The sequence below is a fragment of the Arachis duranensis genome, chromosome 10 (assembly GCF_000817695.3).
Source record: "Arachis duranensis cultivar V14167 chromosome 10, aradu.V14167.gnm2.J7QH, whole genome shotgun sequence".
Classification (NCBI taxonomy): domain Eukaryota; kingdom Viridiplantae; phylum Streptophyta; class Magnoliopsida; order Fabales; family Fabaceae; genus Arachis; species Arachis duranensis.
Window position 1 is genome coordinate 85324624 of NC_029781.3, and position 21253 is coordinate 85345876.

Genomic DNA, 21253 nt, shown 5'->3' on the forward strand with positions numbered 1-21253 from the left:
TTTCTATCATCCATGTTCCCATAAAGTTTCCCCACACTTAAACAATAACACAATTTCTATCTTAAGCTAACCAAGGATTCAACTTGTGATTTTTATTTTGTTTTTCTGCTTAAGGCTAGTAATGTGGTTATAGAACAGAAGGGGTTAAAAGGCTCAAGGTGGCTAACAAGGGTGATGTAAATGGTAGGCTTATTTGGGATAAGTGAGCTAAAATCAAATAATGGCCTCAATCATATGCAAACATGTAAATACACTAAATATTGGACATATAGAATGGAACAAAATAAAGATTACAATCATAGAGAAGAAAAACACACAAGAATAAAATTTTATGGTTAAATAATGTAACTATACAAATAAGCTCAAAATCTCACGGGTTATGTGTTCTTTGGCTCAAAAATCATGTTCCAAATACAACTTCAAACAAGTTTAACACAAATTTTTCGATTTAAATTAGTGAAATACTATAAAAATTTCTTGAAAAAGAAAATATTACTTCAACCAAGTAGTGACTAAATGAATAAAATCAAACAAACATGCAATCAAATATGCAAATGCAATAATGAATAAACAAAGAAAATAAAACAATGGTGTTGAAAAGAAGAAAATAGCTAACCCATGGAGATCGGTATCGACCTCCCCACACTAAAAGATTCCACCGTCCTCGGTGCATGCTAAGATGTGCAGGTGGACGGGTTGTTCCAACTGATGCTTCTCTCCAAAGATTGTGCAGATGGACTTGTCTTGTCTCCCTATGTAAACATCTTTCGGTTCCCCTCCGGGTGGCCATCCTGAAAGAAAAAGGGAAGAAAAGTAACCCAGAAATAAAGATAAGAAAATAAATGAAGTATGGATGGGTTAATGCCAAATGATAAGGGTCTCATTTACATGGAAGCTTCAACATGTACGTGAGAAAACAATAGAATCCATGGCATGCCAGTGGTACAAAATGTACAACAATGGGAAAGAGAGTGGGTAATGAAAGACAATGTAAGTTCATGTCAATGCAAAAGGAATACAGGTATCATAAAAGATTGACATTGACAGAAAAATAGCATCACCCAACATTGTAAAACAAGTCACTAAAAATTATACCATAAAAGATGCAACAGTTAAATAAGAAAATCAACACCAAAGGAAAAATAATAAATTTAGAAAAGAAAAGAAAAATATGCACTAAATTAAAATACAATGAATGAAATATGCAAATAAATAAAATGAAAGATAAGAAGAATGAGAAGGGAAAGAAGTGAGTAAGAAAAAGTGCGTAAGAAAGGAGGAAGGGAAAAATTAGGATTGGGGAAGAAAAGATAAAATTTTGGCGCGGATCAATATAAGCTGTGCGGCACAAGCGACGCGGACGCGTGGGGCACGCGGTCGCGTGACGTGCGTTTGAAGTTAATCGACGTGGTCGCGTCGGTCACGCGGTCGCGTGACACGTTTTATGCTACTGGCGCGAGGGCAGCCTCACGCTCACACAACTCTCTATTCAGAATCTTATTATGCCAAATTTTGGTTGACGCGATTGCGTGGTCGTCGCGATCGCGTGAGTGGCCAATATGGGGATATGACGCGGACGCGTGAGCCATGCGTCCGCGTGGTACGGTTGTGCTTTCAGCACCCGTCCAGCACCACTTCAGCATAACTTTCGGCTATGCACCCGTTTCACGTCGATTTTCATGGCACCCGGCCGCGTGGGTGGCGCGGTCGCGTGGGTGGCCAAAGTTCCCACATGACGCGATCACATGGGGTCAAATTATGCTAAAGGCGCGCCTCCAGCCACGCTCTCGCGTGACTCTCTGTTCAATTCTTTTCTACCCAACGAACTAGTGACGCGGACGCGTCAGCGACACTGCCGCGTCGCGTGCATGTTTTCACCCCCCTTTTTTTCATGCAGGTATGCAATTATGCAGTATGCAATGCGAATGAATAATATTCAGGTTCAATTAAAAAAGAAATAAAAATAAATAACATGAAATAAAACTGAAAAAGAAACGACCATACCATGGTGGGTTGTCTCCCACCTAGCACTTTTGGTTAAAGTCCTTAAGTTGGACATTGGATGAGCTTCCTGTTATGGCGGCTTATGTTTAAATTCATGCAAAAATCTCCACCAATGCTTGGAATACCAATAGCCTCCGGAGTCCCAAACAAGGCGCAGAAAGCCTTCAAGTAAGTTAAAGCAAGTAACAAGGCCCCAAGAGTGTTGATTTCCAGAATGAATTCCGGGGTCCCAAACCTTGCTTTTTCACCCGTCTTCTTGTTGAGCAAATTTGTTCCATCCGGGTGGCAAGTAGTCTGAATTCTCACTGAAGCAGTCAAAAAACTTCCTAGACCCATTCAGTTGAGCTCTACACCAACCTTTGCGTTTAAATTTAAAGCTTCCAACCATAATGAACCTTGCAGGGCAATTCTTACCACTGACCATCTTCCTCTTACTCTTAATGCCACAAAGAGCTCTAAGTTGACCATCCGTCTCCATTAGCCCATATTCAAGTAGGGTTAGAAAGCTAAGGGATATGAATTTTTCCCACTTGAATGTTGTGAAGGATGATGGCAACTTAGGGGGAGGGGTTTCCAATAACTTTGGCAAGGTGATTTCAAGCTCCACTCCCTTGTGCTCTTTGACAACTTCCACCTCTTTGCAAACTTCTTTGATTTCAACATCTTACTCTTGGTAGCTTTCTTCTAATTCAAACTCTTCTTCATTACTTACCAAGGGCATGGGAGGTTGTGCTTCTTCTTCTTTAATTTCCATATCTTGATCAACCTCTTCCAAGTTTGCAACTATGATATGCCTTGGAGGTTGTACACCCTCATCAGCATCAATTTCAATCGCCTTGGAAGGAAGCTCTATGTCTTGACATTCCCATGGAGGTTCAGCATCTCCTAAGTCTTCAACCACTTCTTCTTCTTCATTAATTTTGGCTTCCTCCACTTGTTCCAGTACAAATTCATGCTCTTTACTGTCCACCGGAGTTTCTAGTGTCTCCTTCATGCTACGTTCTTCATTAGATTGTCCACAGGAAGCCATGGGGGTTCCTTGAGTGTCCGAATGTCGGGAAGCCAATTGATTTATTGCTTGATTCAATTGATGAAGGGTTGCCTGGAATCGATCCACTGTTTTCTTGAGACGATCCGTTGATTCTTGTTCCGCTTGGGTATCATAAGTAGGACCATAAGGCTCTTGGATTGATGGATATGGATATGGTGCATGTGGAGGTGGTGGTTCTTGGGAGTAATTGGGTTGGAATTGGGGTGATTCTATATATGGTTCATATGGCTCATAAGGTGGTTGGTGTAGTGGATACGGGTTAGGGTCATATGGAGGTGAATGGTGGAAAAGGACTTGTGAGTATGGTGGTCCAAAGCTATGTTGTGGAGAGGGTTCATAGGCGTATGGTGGTGGTTGTTGATAGTCAAAAGAGTGCTCACCATAGCCATTGCCTTGATATGCTTCACAGAATGGTTGTTGATAGTCCATTGGAGGTGGTTGTTGCCATGAGGGTTGATTAAATCCTTGTGGCTCCTCCCATCTTTGATTGTTTCAATCTTGATGTCTGTTCTCATTGTAATTTTCTCTTCCTGCAACATAATTGTAACCAGACTCATAGCCAAAGGGGTGAGAGTTCATAGTAGTAGAAGAAAATAAAAACAAAAACTAACAAAAAGAAAATATTTTGAAAAAGATAAGATTTTGAAAAAAGATATGATAGGATTTTGAAAAAGATATGATTTTTGAAAAAGGATAAGATAAGATTTTTAAAAAGATATAAATTTTTTTTTTTGAAAAATATTTACAATAACCAATAATAAGGCACACGTTTGCAATTTCCCGGCAACGGCGCCATTTTGAAAGAAACTGAAGATTGATAGTTTAGAAGTTATAGTAAACTCTCGTTGTAAGTATAGTTACTAAACCAAGCAATCAACCTTTCTTACAAACGTTTTGATTGTCACAAGTAACAAACCCCTAAATAAATTGATAACAGAAGTATTTAAACCTCGGGTTGCCTTCTCAAGAAATTGCAGGGAGGTATGTTCTTATTATTGGTTATGAGTTTGTAAATTGGGGGTTTTAAGAATGAGGAGCAATTATGATAAATGACGAATAAAATAAATAAATGACTGTAAAATAAACTCTTGGTAAGGTATGAGAAATTGGATGTCCTATCCCAGTTATCCTTATCAATTGTGATGAGAATTAAATTTTTCTCCCACTATGTTAACATCTAACTATGAAGGTAAGTTAAGTGGATGAATTAATTCGAATCCTCAAATTCCAGTCTTTCCTTGGGAAAAGTTAGAAATATTGGATCTCAAATTAATCCTTGAAGAATTCCAATTTTCAGTCAACAATGAGTTTGATAACTCAAAAGTTACCAATTAATCAACCAAAGCCAAAAGGGAATAAAATCTACTTGAATGAAAATAATTTGGATAGGCCCAAAGCATCAATAACATATAAGTCTGAAATACCTCAATTGCATTAATAAAATAAAATCAATCCAAATATGAAGAGTCATAAGCCAAATAATCAACAATTAAGAGAAGTCGAAATAAAAAGATATTGAACCTGATAAAAAGATGAGATAAAAATATTCATAATTTCTAAAAATCCTAATCCTAATCCTAAGAGAGAGGAGAGAACCTCTCTCTCTAAAAACTACATCTAAAATCTAAAATTGTGAGTTATGAAAGCATGATGAGTCTCTACATGTTCCCTAACTTTAATCTGTGTTTCTGGACCGAAAACTGGGTTGAAATCCGGCCTAGAATCTCTGCCAGCGACTTTTGTAATTCTGCAGATCGCGCACATCACGCGAACGCGTCATTCACGCGGACGCGTCATTCGGCATTTTTCTTTTCCATTCGGGCGCGTCGTTTATGCCTCCGCGTCGCTTCTGCTTTTCCAATCCGCGCATCCGCGTCACTCATGCGGCCGCGTCACTGGGAATTCCTTTCTTCCGCGCGGTCGCGTCACTGACGCGTACGCGTCACTTCTCGCTGGTCATCTCCTCAATTTCTTGTGTTCCTTCCATTTTTTCAAGCTTCCTTCCCAATTTCTCACTCATTCATGCCCTATAAAGCCTAAAACACTTAACACACAGATCAAGGCATCGAATGGTAATAAGAGAGGATTAAGATTAGCTAAATTAAGACCAAAGAAGCATGTTTTCAATCATGTAATAATTTTAGGAAGGAAATATAAATGCATGCTAATTATATGAATAAGTGGGTAAAGACCATGATAAAACCACACAATTAAACACATTGTAAACCATAAAATAGTGGTTTATGAATAAACTTTGCTTTGATTAAACATTCAATCTCTTTCTTAAATTTGAGATTGATTTGAAGAGCAAAACGTCGAGGTGCCTATTTTACTGGTTGAGAAAATGGTTTTAAAGACAATTGATGTTATACTAGAGAACGATCGAGACCAGACATTTCATCATAACTCTAGTCAAAACAATCTTTGAACTCAGTCAAAAGAGTACTCAGACTCGTTCAAAATTGCTCATCGATATTTTTGCAAATATAAGTGGGTCTAAAATCGCCATTGAGTCCTAAATTAATTTCTTCAAGTGGATCTTAAGATTCGAATCCCTTTTCAATATGATCATCATTAACTGAAGTCTTTTCTAAACCCAACGGTTTGAGATCATAAACACAATCGAAAGAAAGATCAACTGATTGTGAAGAAAAATAAACTTTATTGATATCATCAGCCAAATTGGCTGTCGAGTCATTTAGGAAGCAAGAATCTTGGGATACATTGACACTAGGCTGACTAATAATACTAGTCTTAGAAATGGGAATACATGCTGCAGAACCTAAATTACTACCAGGTTCGATTTTAGGAATCGAAACTGCGCTAGGAATTGAAATCGTTGAATTAAAATCCCTAGTTGACTCCAGTTCATCAGAAGAATCATCACTAAAAAAGGAAAAACATGTTGTAGAATCAAAACTACTTAGATAATTCTTTAAAGAAACTAAATAATTCGGCATTTCCTGATCATTAACTATATCAAAACATGATCGAACTACCTAGCATAGTTAAAAAACAATTACTCCCACCCTGTAGGAGTATAGTTGAGCTTTGGGTGTCAAAACTTCACATTAAGTCCTTTTGAAATTAAAAACAGCCTTCACCATTGTAGTAATCAAGCATCTTGTCGACATTAAGAGGTTTCAGTTTATCATGATAAACTTTGAAATCGACATGCATCAGCTCAACATAAAGACTTGCATTTGTCTTATCACTTCAGATTTTTCTTCATTGGTCAAAAGAATAATACTTTGGTGCACAATCGAAGATATTGCCCCAACACTGTGGATTCAATCATGGCCAAATACGGCATTATAACTAGCCTTTGAAGAAACCACCACGAAAATAGTAGTTCAAGATGAAGAACCAACCTGAACTTAGAGAGCCACCAAACCTTTTGCAGGTACACCACTATAGTCCGTTACCAAAATATTAGTAGGAATCAAATCATCATAATACTTTCCCACCTTGGTTAGTATCCTTTTTGGAAACAAACTAATTGCTGCCCCCCATCGACTAACACTTTACCAACACATATGCCACTCATGAGGGCACTAATATGTAGTGATCAAATGTGTGACCTTTGCTTTTCTATGGGTCTTTTAAAGCAACCAAACTCTTCATCTTCACAAATTAAAGCAAAAGCTTCCTCATCTTCAAAATCATAATCCTCACTTGGATTTCCTTCATATTTTTCCAAATATTCTATAGGAATAATGGAGATTGTGATTACCATTTCCTCATTATCCTCATCGAAATACTATTCATCGAGATCAGCCTCTTTTCAGTAGATTTGTCGGGAGCGATTTCAACAGCTTTTCCTTTACCGACTTTCACAGGGAAATGTATTTTCTTGGGATAAGTCTCTCCGTCAAATGAAAATCCACTCTGCTATGACCAAAGGGTGTTTCCCCCTTACTTAGGGAAGTTAATGGCAAGTTGATGGCTTCTTAAATACAACTAGGTGGAAATACCGTGCACCTTGATTTCCTCTTGTTCTTCCTTGAGGATATGGATAACGACCCCAATTGAATCCTTTGTAACTCCTTTGAGATTGGCGTTGTCGATACTGCTGCACTTCTTGATCACAAAACTCATGGCCATTCTTAATTCATTTACTCCCAATGTTTGTGAGCGACTCAGTGTAGGTGAAAAATCTACTTGGGAATTTCAAGAACTTTGCCCTTATTGACTTCGAGAGGGATGTTTTTGACGAACTTGCTCTTCCTTATGAGCCAGCTCTTTTGTCATCCTTTCTTTCTCAAAGATAGCTACAGCTTCAACATCGAATACAACATTACATCGAGGACATAAGAAAACATCTCGATCCTTCAACCTCTAATGCATCAAAAATTCTAACAATCCCTGATCCTCACTGAGGTAATCTGATCGAACATTAGCTTCAAAAGCAGATAAAAACTCATAGGAGGTAAATCCAGCCATATTGACCCCCCACATAAAATAAGGTTCGGCAAAATTTTCTCCAGCATTAAAGGGATCAGTGTCGACCTTCATCTCTTTCTTGCCATCATCGAATTTCAGCCTCCCCTCTATAATTGCCTCTTGAATCAAATCCCTGAAACGGACACAATTATTAGTCGAATGGCTAGTTGCTTGATAAAATTTACAATAAGGTTTTCCTTTCAAATCTTTAACTTAAAGTAATGTTTTGCCCTATGGTAAAACCAATTGTTTATCTTTAAACAACACATCAAATATTTGTTCCGATTTTGAGATATCAAAACTATACTTTTTTTTACTCTTATATTTCAGATCATTTGATTTATCAACGTTTGCAATTTTCTTAAGCAAAGAACAAAACATAAGGTGGCCATTTCTTTAATTTAGCCAAGTCGACTTCAAGGAACTCGAAGTCGGATTCTTCACTTGAAGACCCCATTTCGATATATAAAACCTTTTCTTTTCGAGCAAAAAGTTTATTTTTATACTTTTTTTCACTCTTAAACACTTCTTTTTCTCTCTGAAAGTTCTACTTGTCGAACTCTCTCCGCTAGATGAGCCATATCAGGTATGTGCACATTTAGCAACTTTCAACCATGTAATATCCTAAACCTATAGTTGCTATCTTTACTACCTTATTTTCAGGAAGAGAAACATAACATCGACTATAAGCATTCTTAAATCGGATCATGAAGTCATCAATTGACTCACCATCATCATGCTTTAAAGCCATAAGATCAGTAATAGTTACATTCAATTCACCCCTATAAAATCGAGCAAGAAAAATACTTTTCAACTGTGCCCAAGTAACAATTGAATTAGGCCTTAAGTTTGAAAACTAAGTAAAAGCATTCTTCGTTAGAGAAGAAGAAAAAAAATTATTTTTAAATTTTCATCAATTGCTAAGTTGCCTAACTTGATCATATATTGGGCAAGCTCAGTAGTGGATTATCCAACTTCTCCTACGAATTTTGTTATTATTTTGGAATTTTTCACATCCCTTGACCCCTCTGCCATATGCACTACAGCAAGAAATGCAGAAACAAAATATGGTTGATTCATAAAACCTACATTGGTACAACCCTATTAAGAACATCTTCGACGATCCTAGTTACTTGATAACGTTCACCTCGTTGATTAACACGCATCCTAGCCAACACATCGTCAGCGTTCTGATCGCGTTGAACTATGTGAGGGATATTCCCATTGAGATTCACATTATCGTTTATTTCTCTAGGATTATCCCCTAAATCTTCAGGGTTTACCTCTGCATTTTGGCGATCACTTTCATCATAATCAACGATCCGAGCAATTCGTTGAACATGCCTAGCCAAACGATCGAATTTTGTTTCATGATCAGCTATTATGGAATTTAAAATAGTGGTCATCTGCTGAGTTAATAAATTGACCAGATCATGATGACTCTCGTCGATATGCTGTTGAAATGTAGCCATCAAATCAAGATTATTCAATGTCGATCCTACCTGATATTCTCGAGAAAATTCAGAATGGTATATAGGTGGTTGATTATTAACTGCTCCTGGTGCACTACCAAACCTATTTGGAGGCGCATAACCACTCATAGGTGGGATATAACTAGGAGTAATGCCAAAAGGAGGCCGACCTGCAGTTACATGAGGTTGCAATTGCATTGGAGAAATTCGTGGACATGGGTTACGCCCATTATTCCCAACAGGAGAATTATTAAATGTCACATTATCCCGAGACTCATTACCTGGATTATGAATATTGCCCTCTGTATGCAACGTCAATTCTGTAGAAGTTTGTGCAACTATTATAGGAATATTATCATTTATAGAAGACCCAACATTGGTATTCGAAATCTCGTCAACCATATTTATAACCCTTCCACTTCGAAATTGCATAAATTAAATCATTACAAAAAATCTTTTGACACACTTTATTTAAAATCGTCCCACCAAACATGCCAATTTATTATACCGATTTTTTAGCAAATTATGGTTGGTTTAATATCTAGTATTTGGGAGCAAAATCTACTCTTTATAAATACCAGTTTTCAATTGTGCACCAAAGATTTTGTCTTTTGGATAATCAGGACAAAATAAAATTTAAAAAGATTTTAGAATGGAAAAAATAAAAAAAACAAAGTAAATGGCTTTAAATTTAAAAACAAGCAATAAAACACCTTTGACATGATCAAAGGACTTTAAATTCAAATACAAAATAGAAACATTAAAAGAGGAAAAGAAAAGAGACTTTACAAAAAGAAAGTAAATTTGAAAAAAAAAAAAGAAAATTACAAGGAATTTAAAAGAAATATAAAAACATATAAGGAATCTTATAGAAAAAAAATCTTTTGACAGATTTACTAGGATGCTTGAATACCAAAATATTTTCTAAAATTGAATTCTAATTCTTAGGTTGTTTTCGAAAACAGGATAGGACAAGACACTGAGGACAAGACAGGACAAGACACTGATGGACAGAAACACAAAATTTTGTGTTTTTGTATTCTGTTTGGCGATAAACTAGAATAAATTATGAAAATCCAATTTATTCTCATTTTTTCATTCAAAAAATTTGAGATGAAAAATATAATAATAAAAAATATAATTATGAAAAATTAACAAGAATAATGAGAGAAAAAATAAAAAATAAGTTGTGTCTCTTGTTAGTGTCTCTGTGTCCTTTCTGTTAGGATGGACACAAAATACACTAATTCAGTGTCTCGGGACACATTATCTCTGTCCATATCTTCTCTGCCAAATACGATTTTATGTCTCTGTGTTCTGTCTCTGTAAACAAACACAACCTTAGTTCCTTCCAAGCCTTGTTTATTTATAGGATTGTTTGACCAATTCTATGCTGTTAAATGTCACTTCTAACCAATCACAAAGTAACTTTTCTCACTAAATAGAGACTCAAATAACAGCCACTTTCACATAATTTGTCCAGCCACTTTCACATAATTTGTCCTCGATTTCCATCTTTCAATCTATTGTCTTTGTGCTTCTACAACTTCGACTTAAATCAAAGCCCTTATTATCAATGCACATCTCCTCCAATCTATCCTTTATTCGATTTAGTCGTTTTGAAAAAATATTCGACCAACAAATATGCTAAAATTAGTTATTATACAAATATATATTATTTAATTTATTATGAAAATAAATTTGTTAATAAAGACTTTATTTTGTTTACATATAGGAACACGTTTTTTTACTTCGTTTTTTCCTGTCGGCGGGCGGTATCATCAACATATAATGACTAATGAGGCAGACCCTCCTCCGTACATTATGATTTTATAACTAAAATATCAGGATCATGCCATCATAGCTCTCCGTTCTTCACAGATTATTACAAAATTAATAACATTCTGAACAAGAACGACAACGGAGCAGGAATAAAATACTACTAACTATTGTATCCAATAATGGTAGTATAATCTCAAATTCTCAATATGATCGCTCCATGGCTAAAATAGAAGATTCTACACGCAACGTAGAGTGGCATGTTTCTTTCCTAATATAAATGCTTATCTTATCCCACTCTGGAAGAACCGAACCTATGCATAATATTTGTCCCGATTCAAATTCGCAATTGTATGCTTGAGATTTATTTCTCTCTTTTTATGGCATAGTCATCATAAAGATTTAGGGAACAAAGAATCCTAAAGTCCAGTCAATTATCTAATGCTAACACATCACTTTATGGTTCATATGCTACCTACTCTTTCCACAGTGCGATTCCATTCACCTTACAATAGTCCACTGCGCCGCCCACTCTAATAACTATTTCATAAGTCATAACATAATGCAGATGCTGTAAAGTGATGATGCATTGATGCCCACAAATAATGCGATTCTCTTGCACTTAAATCTAATATACTCTATGAGAAATTAAAACCCAGAAATTATTGCATGTTCACTAAATAATTAAGTAGATTAATTCCCATATAATAATTTCTCACTGCCTACCATCTTTTTCACGCTTTTCCTTACCCGTTAATTAAATTTAAAGTTTAAACTAACTCCGGATATTAAGCATAATTGAGAGCGGCAAAGAAAAATATAAACAGGGCCCAAATTCGTGAGAATAATATTATTACTCAATATTCAGCAAATCCCTAAAAAACCCCCTAAAAATAGGGCAAATGAATCTACAACTGTTTTTTTTTTTTTGATAAACAAAAGAAAATTGTGGTTAATTAGTCTCTCCGGCAATTCCTCCTCCGCCTGCGCCTCCACAACGAATCCCATATCGATTGTCACGCTCGTCACGTATCCCAAGGCAAGGTGCAGAATCGCGTTCGCGATGGCGCTGCTCCCAATGTCAACGTCAATCTCGAAGTAGTTAGGTCCTCTGTGGTAGTTACACGTCAGTGCCTTCCCCAACAAGCACGCGCTGTGGCTCCCCACCGCCTTCTTCACAATCCACGGCCCCTTCACGATCCGGTTCACCAGCTTGAACCGCTGGTTCCTGAATCCGTCGTCTCCGTCTATGAACCGGTTCAGAAGAGAACCGGATTGGACCGGATCCTCCGTCGCGAAGTAGAAAACCGCGCTGTGGTACTCCTTTCCTGGAATTTGTAGGTTCACCGCGAAGATGAAGCTCTTTAGGGATTTGCCTTGCGACTGAGCCCTTCGGAGCGCGTTGGATACGCGATTGTCGGCGCGTGAGAGGACGTCGTCTAGCTTGGTTGGGGATCTGAGCCAGTCCATGCCCGCCGGCGAGAGGAGGTAGTCACCGGCGGGGGATTTCTGGCGCCTCGTGAAATAGCTTTCTGAGCGGAGGTGGAAGAGGTCGCCGGGAGGAGAGGACCAGCCGTTAGTGCCGGTGTCGAGGTCCACGTGGCGGAGTGATCCACCGTTTATGGAGTCGGAGATCCAGTGGGAGGAATCGGAGGCGCTGTCGTCGGAGGTGGAGCTCCGGCTAGAGGGGTTGGTAGGGCACATGAAATCGAGAAAAAGTGAGGAACTATTAAGATTGAAACGCAGCGTTTGGTGTAATGTCTGTCTGGGCTGCGCACAACACAACGCAGCAGAAAAGAGAAGAACTCTCTCTTTATTGTCGCAGTGTTGGTTTTTAGGATTATGGAAGTGGGAGACTATAACTCTATAAGTACTGAAACGGGCTTGATTGTTGTAAAAACTACGAGAGTGCCACTATTGCTGTAGTATAGATTATGACGCTAATGAGCATTTTAAAGAGGGTAACACGGTTGAGACGCGATGTCATCTACTCATCTTTTATCTTTTAGATTGATTCGATTCCATAAATAAATTCTAGCACGCACACCACTGTGACTAAGGTCTAAGATTAATTAATTATTTAGATAATTTAATTAATTTTTTTGGTAACCTTTTAATTACATAATACACGTGGGTGAAAATTCTGACTTTTAATTTTTTTTTAAATTGTTCATCGATTATTTTATTAATTGATTGATGTTCGAAATTTTTTTTTAAGAAAATTATATAATTTTTAAATATTATATGCATACTAAAAATTATTTTTAAAATTAATTACTATATATTTATATAAATAATTAAATGTATTTATAATAATATAATAATTTTTTATATTATACCTATATCAAATACTTATTTTTATATACAGACTAATTTTTTATCAATCTCATTACATATTCAAGTCTTTTTGATAACTAAATTCAATTAAGTTGGCTAAAACTTAACGAAAACCAATTTCATTAGTGAGAATGTGTCTAACTCCTTAATAACGCAAACATCTCGCACTCTTTAATATGAATATGTTCTTATTTTTTGTGTGTTTCCTCTTCATTATCATTTTTTTATTATTGTTGTTGTTGCATTTTTTCCTCTTTTTTTTTCTGGTAGTTTTGCATCATTATATTTTTTATTCTTCTTTGTTTATTTTTTTCTTCTTTTTTTCTTGTTTTTATTCTTATTAAAATGATAAAACAAGAAGAATTATGAAAAAATGAAATAAGAAGAAGAGATGAACAAGAAAAAAAGTAGAAGATGATAATGATGAAGAAGAAAAAATAGGGGAGAAGTTTTGAGATATGTAAAATTTATCAGAAAATAGTATCGAAACTTTTAACCATGACACAGAAATTTTTCAATTTTAACACTGTAATTTCTTAACCTAACGCAAGTTCTAGTTAAGAGAGTGAAACAAGAATTATGAGAATGTAAAACAACAACAACAACAACAACAGCAACAATAACAACAACAACAATAATAATAAATCGGAGGAAGAATGAGAGTTTTAAATTGTGCAAATTTTATTAGAAAAATAGCACATAAATTGTTTAACTGGGACAAAAAAATTTCTTAATTTTAGCACCTGAAATTTTTTAACCGTGTCATTTTCGACTAAATAATATACTTTCCTTATCATTGAACTAGTTGGGTAGTATTGAATTTATATATAAGATGTTTAGCCATTTTTGTATCATTAATAATAAATTGATGTATCTTTTGGTTCTAAAACATATTTGAATGTAATTTGTTGGTTAAGGTTTTGAACTTGTGATTCTTTAAAGATTTCTCGTGTTATTACCAAAAATTTCTATGTCATTTCTGTAGGATTATTATGTGTTCATAACACGCAGCAGAAGAAAAGAAAGTAATCTTAAAGATTTACTTTGTACTTAAATTTTATTCTAGTAATATAGATCAGATTCAAATACCTAAGTATGCTAGTAAATTGTGACTAATTAGTGGCACTATATAAGGCATGTATCAATGTAATAACAAAGTGTGTATTCATAATGTACTCTTTATTTTCTCAATAATACATCACAACAGTTCTTTAGATTCTTCTTCTTTTTCTGTTTTCTCTTAACTCACCTTCCTGTTCTCTTTTTTGAAGGACCTCTGGTACCTTCACATGGTATCAGAGCTCTCAGGTTCTAATCCATGGCAATTCCAAGCAAATCCCAAGCTTCTGCAAACTCCATTGCATGAGCAACAATAAAATCTGTGTCCTTTAAGCTTCTTGACGATAACTTCGTGTTTTGAAAGCATTAAGCACTGGCATTCATCAAATCAAATAGACTAGAAGAGCATCTCAACCTGAAGAAGATTATCAAGCAATACAAGACCGATGAAAATCGCGAAGAAAAAATTGAGACTCAGGAGTTCATCGACTGAGAGCAGGATGATTAAAGAAAATCAAAGAAAAGGATGAAGAAGAGAAAAACAAGCGTAAAGAAAAAGAACATATAAAAGTAAAGAAATTTTATTAAGAAAAACTAAAAAAAGTATATTACAAGTATTTGAGTTAAAAAGAATTACTTAAAATTCTCAATTTTTACTCTGTGATATTAAAGGGTTGAGAATGTTTTGGGTTTCTAAATATTTTTCAAAAGAACTGAACTCCTTATAATGTTTGCCTAAAATCTTATTTATATACCATCTTACGCCAATTGACAATTACTTCTTGATACTCCGTTTTTGGTAACTGTTACGGTGCTATATGTTTATTGTCAATTGAAAATTTCAGCAACAATTAGACTGTTAAATTACTTAAACTAAACTTAATTAAAATAAATAATATAGCATAAATTAACTTATAATAATTTTTTTAAATATTTTTTTTAAATAATAATATTTTTTACTTAGCTACAAGTGGTAGTGATAATGAATGATGGTGAAAAGAGTGACAACTGTAATGGATGGTGTTTGGACTTTGGAAGTGGTGGTGATGGTAACGATAGAGAGAAAAGTGAAAATGAAGAAGAAAATGATAAATATTAAAGATAGAATTAAAAAAAATGTACTGAACATTGACTGTCAAAAAAGTTAACGATAAAATTAAAATTAAAATTATTGAAACATTAAAAACAAAATTCAAACAAATTAAACATAAATAAAGACAAATATACCCAAATTCAACCTACTTCTCTTCCCATAAAAATCTACTCCACACCATCTCTATTTAGATAGGGATAAAATGGGTATCCATAAATACGGGTTATATTCCTATCTCTAACAATAACTAGCCAAAGTCACAGTTCAATATGAGGTAAGGCACAAAGGCCATAGTATCCTTGGTTTGGACCTCACCAGTTTCCTTTTAAAACTTTCTCCGAAATGATCCATTTGAATAACTCAGCGGATTCGATGGTCTCAAAACGTTTGGACCATTAAATGGTCCCACAACAAAACATATTTTTTAAGTATTTTAATAATTGACAAATAGTTTTTATTTAATTTTAATTATAAATTAATCTTTTATATATTATGTAATTATAAAATCTATTTTTATTTTATAAATTATTATTTTATCATTCATCTATCATGTTTATTAATAATAAAAAACAAAAACAAAAACAAAAACAAAAACAAATTAGATTTTTTATTAATCGTAATAAATATTTTATTTTTGACGACGAGTTTCGCCTTGCCAAAGAAGGAGTCGCTGATGCCAAGAGAGATTCCATGCTTGCCGCCAACGATTTGAAGGCAATCTCGGATTGCATGATTTCCACTGGCTATGGAAGAGAGTGCGTTAGGATTTACGTGTGAATGAGGAAATCGATCATTGATGAAGCTTTTTACAATCTTGGGGTGGAGCAGTTGAGCTTCTCGCGTCTCCAAAAGATGGATTGGTAGGTGGTTAAGTTGAAGATCAAGCACTGGCTAAACATGAGGAAGGTTGCCGTCGAAACTCTCTTCAACGGTGAGAAGATACTCTGCGATAGTGTCTTCGCTGCCATTGCGCCGGAGAAACGGATCGCGTAGACTTCCTTCATTGAGATCACTAGAGACGGCGCCAGCCACCATGATGTTGTTTGGATTCCCGGAAATGGTTGCAAAGTGCAAGAAAACACCGGAGAAGATGTTCAGGACTCTCGATATGTACGAAGCGATCTTGAAAAATTGGCCGCAGATCGAATCCATCTTCTTGTTCGAATCAACCACTAAAGTTCGTGTTACTCAATCAATTAAAGTCTTCAAAACAATACAAAGTCTCACCATTCAATCAATTAGTTGTGTTAAATTGTTTTGAAGATCTCATATTGCTTTGAAGACTCAATCGATTGGGTAACACGAACAATCGATTGAATAAGAAAAAACTCGCATGCCTTGAAAAATTCAATCGAATGTGTATCAATTCCAATCGATTGAATTACCAAGAAACATAATTTCACCAATGTTTACGAATGTAACGGATTAAGGATAAAATTTTAATTGATTAGGATTGCCAAAATATTTATTACGATTAATAAAAAATTTAATTCGTTTTTGTTTTTATTATTAATAAATATGATAGATGAATGATAAAATAATAAGGGTTAAGTACGATTTTGATCCTTAAGATATAAGTCGAAAATGTTTTTTGTCCCCAACCTTTTTTTCATACAAAATCGTTCCTAAGGTTTAAAGTAGTTTTAAAATCGTCCTTCGAATCAAAATACCCTTCTTTTCTTCTTTTTCTTCTTCTCCATCACATCATCTCTTCTTCTTCTTCTTCATTAGAAGCAAAAATAGAAGAAATAGAAGCAAGAATAGAAGAAGAAACAAACACAGACGGCGACAACTGTAGAACAGCAGCGAGCACGCGAGGAGCAACAACAATGGTGAAGAGCAGCGACGACAACGACTCTGTCTTCTCCAACATCATCTCCACCACGCTTGCTCATGGACGTGCTTCTCCACAAATGATTTCAAATCTCCTCCTCTTCTTCCTTTCTATGTTGTTGTTGAATTTAAAATATTAGATTGCAATGAATGATGTTGTTCTTGAATTTGAATATTGTGTTGCTGTTGAATATTGTGTATTGTTATTGTTGATGTTCCATTAATGGTTTTTTTGTGGTTCCTTTTTACTCCATTAATGGTTTATCTGTTCTTTTTCTTTTTAATTTTATGATTTCTTTTGTTAGGAATAATTTAGTCTAAAATTTTAAGATTTAAGTCAAAATGACATTTTAAAACTACTTTAAATCTTAGAGACAATTTTATATAAAAAAAATTGGGAATGAAAAAATTTTTTGGCCTATACTTTAAAGACCAAAATCATACTTAACTTTAAAAATTATTATGTACACAAAAAAACTATCAAATTATTATTGCAAATTAGTATATAAATTTTTAACTCATTTATTATATAAAGTATTTATCCATTTTGGTCCTCAAAGAATTTCAGACCAGACACTTTAGTCTTTAACTAAAATTAATTATTTGATTGGTCCCTAACAATTAATTTCGTCAGTCAATTAGATCTTTGGCTTCGTCAACTCTAACGGAAGATAAAATGGTCCCTGATAACTATAACAGTGGGCAAAATGATCCCTGACAACTCTAACAGGAGACAAAATAATTCCTAACCCTTTTGTTCAAAAACGACACTATTCTTCCCCAATTTTCATTATATCTCACATAATTCTAACATTCATACTCTTCTTCTTCACTTTCAGAGTCTTCTTTTCCATCTTTTTCTTCATCCTCTTCAGTTCCAAGATCAAGCCATGGTGTAACTGTCACTCGTATCGTACTTATCTCAACATGTTATGGACCAGACACTTCCTAAATCTTTGTGACTGATACATCCACCTCCTCTGTACTTCACCCACTAGAAGCATCCACCTCCACGTTCTCGATAACAACATCCTTTCAACCCCGACAACGTCCACCACATCCTCAAGACCAAGTTCTACAACTACCCTAAGGGGACGCTTTTCTCCACTCTCTAGCAAGAATATATATTGTTGGATATTAGGACATCATGAGAAGATTCTCCTTCTACATCACATGCAAATTCTCATTTAAAGTGGACCCCGAGGGCGTCATTCCTTCTTTTTCGGAGTCCAAATTGGCAGATAATTTCGATCTCACATCCAGACTATCAATACAACGAGCAATATCGTCATTGCCGCTCATATAAAAACTGAAACGATTACTGAACATTAGTTCGGAGAAGAAGCTGAAGGAAGCGATCAAAGCGGTGGACAATGTGGTGATGGAGATGATAGGACAGAGGAGGAGAGAGAGGGCGACAATGACGGCGGATCTTAACAAATCGGACTTGTTGTCTAGATTCATAGGATCCATCTAAGATGATAAGTACTTGAGAGACATAGTCATTAGTTTCCTGAGTATGAATTGGTTGAGAATGAGTTGAGAATTTTTCTTCTTATGAACATTGAAGTTGTAGAGTATGCATTGTGTAGCTTGAAGTTATAGTGTTAGACTGTTAATGTTATGCGAGATATGATAAAAATTGGAAAAGAACAGTGTCGTTTCCGAACAGAGAAGGTCATGGATCATTTTGTCTCCTGTTAGAGTTGTCAGGGACTATTTTGTCTTCCATTAGGGTTGACAGAGCAAAGAACCTAAGTGACTGACAGAGTTAATTGCTAGGACCAATCGAATAATTAATTTTAGTTGGGAACTAAAGTGTCTGGTTCGAAATTCTTTGAGGATCAAAATAGGTAGATATTCGATTATATATTTTGTATTTTAATATATTTTTATACAAATAATTTATTATTTTTAATGTAAATATATATAATTATATCTCAATATATTTTGCTAAATTTTAAATAATTTACTAAATATAAAATACTATATATATACTAAAAATAATTAACACATATTTATATATAAATATCTTTAAAATAAATCTATTTCATTTCTGTCTTTTCGTTATTTTTTTAATACTTTTTATTATTTAAAGATTGACAGGCAATTTTCGCTACTTCCACCAGTTTTCGATTGCGAGTTTCACGAGAAAGCCATGGATGGCAACGTAAATTCAAGTATAGAAGCGATGGGTAGGAAAACGCCAGCGTTGACACAAAATTGGACGGTACGATATGGATATTGATGATTCAAAGAATCATGATTAGAATTTAGAGAGCGACACGTACATACAAGCCACGGACGGCAAGCTCATATTATGAAAGAAAGACTACAAAAACCCAAGAGCACCGTAATGAGCTCATCTCCTCCGTCATTTTTTGTCCCCCCTTGTTCCATTACAACAACTGGCCCCACACAAGTCATTACCTAATGTTACCTTGTTAAGTCTCCTCATTTCATTTCGTTTGATTCTTTCCCAATTCCCATAAAGCACAGCATCTTTAGACTTCGATTGTCATAACTCATAACGATAAAGCCTTGGGCACTAATTAAAAAAATGTGTTCGTTATAGTACTTAAAAAATATTGTCTAATTACTAAAATAAGTAAAATAATTTATTTTAAATTTAAAAGTATAAAAATTAAAAAAATTTAAATATTTTAAAATTACTATAAAAAATAATTTAAACAAAAATTAGACATCAAACAAAAGACACAGTAGAATTACCCTTAAGAAAATACTAATTTTATGACTGTCCCAGAGATACAAACACAAGAAACAAATCCATGGAGCAATGGATATTTATACAATAGACAGGGATCACCTTGTGACTCAAACTAAAACAGACAAACTACATGTACTGTGCTGCTTGGTTTTCATTAACTAACATATGTCAACTGCTATTATTACATCTTCTCTAGAATCTTTATAATTCTAGAAAATCTTTGGAATCGTTTCTCTCTCGCACACATCCAAATTTGATATCAAGATGCTGCTTTAAAAATCACGGTGATGGTAACAAAAGTCAGAAAGTACTATTCCTACTAACACTGAAACTTCAATGCTTAAAGCATAACTGTTATTACCTTTCGGCACAACCGAATCCACCACCTTTGGAATTGCGTGGAAGCAAACAATCTCTATTCTCTAGTGTTACTCAATGTCAAACAATTAAAAATTCAATGTGCACGCAAAACATTCTTCGGGTTAGTATACCATGTCAACATCTCCAACACAAACTTAGAAATAGAATACGCTTCCAAAATTCCAAACGCAGCAGGAAAAAAAAAAGTATAATTAACTTAAACTGAGCTATTGCTGCTGCCATGTTAATACTATTATTACAGGCAAAACAAACAGAAACTTATTTCATACTCATAAAATGATATAGCAAATCAGTGACAGAAGTATGCATCATATAAGAGACCAATACTAAATTTGCTTAATTTCGAACTTGGCGTCCAATACATGGCATCAGCATAAATTCCTAAGCAACATTAAATTTCTGTGTAATCTACAGTGTCTATGGAGCAAGGCAACAATACTAATCTAGCTATCTAAATAATTAGGGTTCAGCGACCTTGTTGTTCAGTGAGTCTTTCTCCTCTGCTGAGGCTGCTTCTGAGTGGCTAATCTATAAATCCAATACACCTATTGACATTAAGAGCATAAATGCATGACAGATTCAGAGATTTGTAGTGTGAAGTCAATGAAAGAATGAATCAAGAAGGAGAAGAAGAAAATGAAACTACCAGGGCGACGACGTGAGCTCCGATTAGAATAACCACTATTAAAGGAACCGTATCGAGGATCCATGGTTGCGTCGATGTGTGTAGATCCTTCGCCATTCTACGCAGAAATTACCCAAAACACTTATCAGAGCTGAAATTAGGGCTTCCTTTTCAGCTTTCACGGCCAACAACAAATAAAACCCCAGCTGAACCCCCTAGGAAAAATCTAGAAAGGTGGGCCAAATTCAAATAATAAAGAATATAAAAATTTTATCAAATCAAACTTATATCAATAAATAGCAATATCGAATTAGTGATAGGTACAATTGAGAATTTGGTTTAATTATAAAATTTTTTTACATAAAATAATGAAAGAAATAAATATTTACGAAACAAATAACCGATAGATAAAGATGAACAAAGGGAATAATATTTTTTTTTTACGTAA

At 34.9% G+C, this 21253-nt stretch overlaps 1 protein-coding gene and 1 long non-coding RNA gene across 2 annotated transcripts; both read right to left on the reverse strand.

Moving 5' to 3' along the window:
• Positions 1-11613: 11613 nt before the first annotated feature.
• Positions 11614-12644, reverse strand: LOC107470536 (protein ENHANCED DISEASE RESISTANCE 2-like). Its single transcript, XM_016089934.3, has one exon. It carries the CDS (start codon positions 12451-12453, stop codon positions 11614-11616), a length of 840 nt encoding a protein of 279 aa, XP_015945420.1. The 5' UTR covers positions 12454-12644.
• A 7847-nt stretch (positions 12645-20491) lies between these two features.
• On the reverse strand, positions 20492-21134 carry LOC107470556 (uncharacterized). The gene is made up of 2 exons (XR_001588456.3): positions 20827-21134; positions 20492-20725 (listed from the first exon to the last, which is right to left on the reverse strand). It is a non-coding gene; the product is annotated as an uncharacterized LOC107470556 (long non-coding RNA).
• Between the last annotated feature and the right edge of the window lie 119 nt (positions 21135-21253).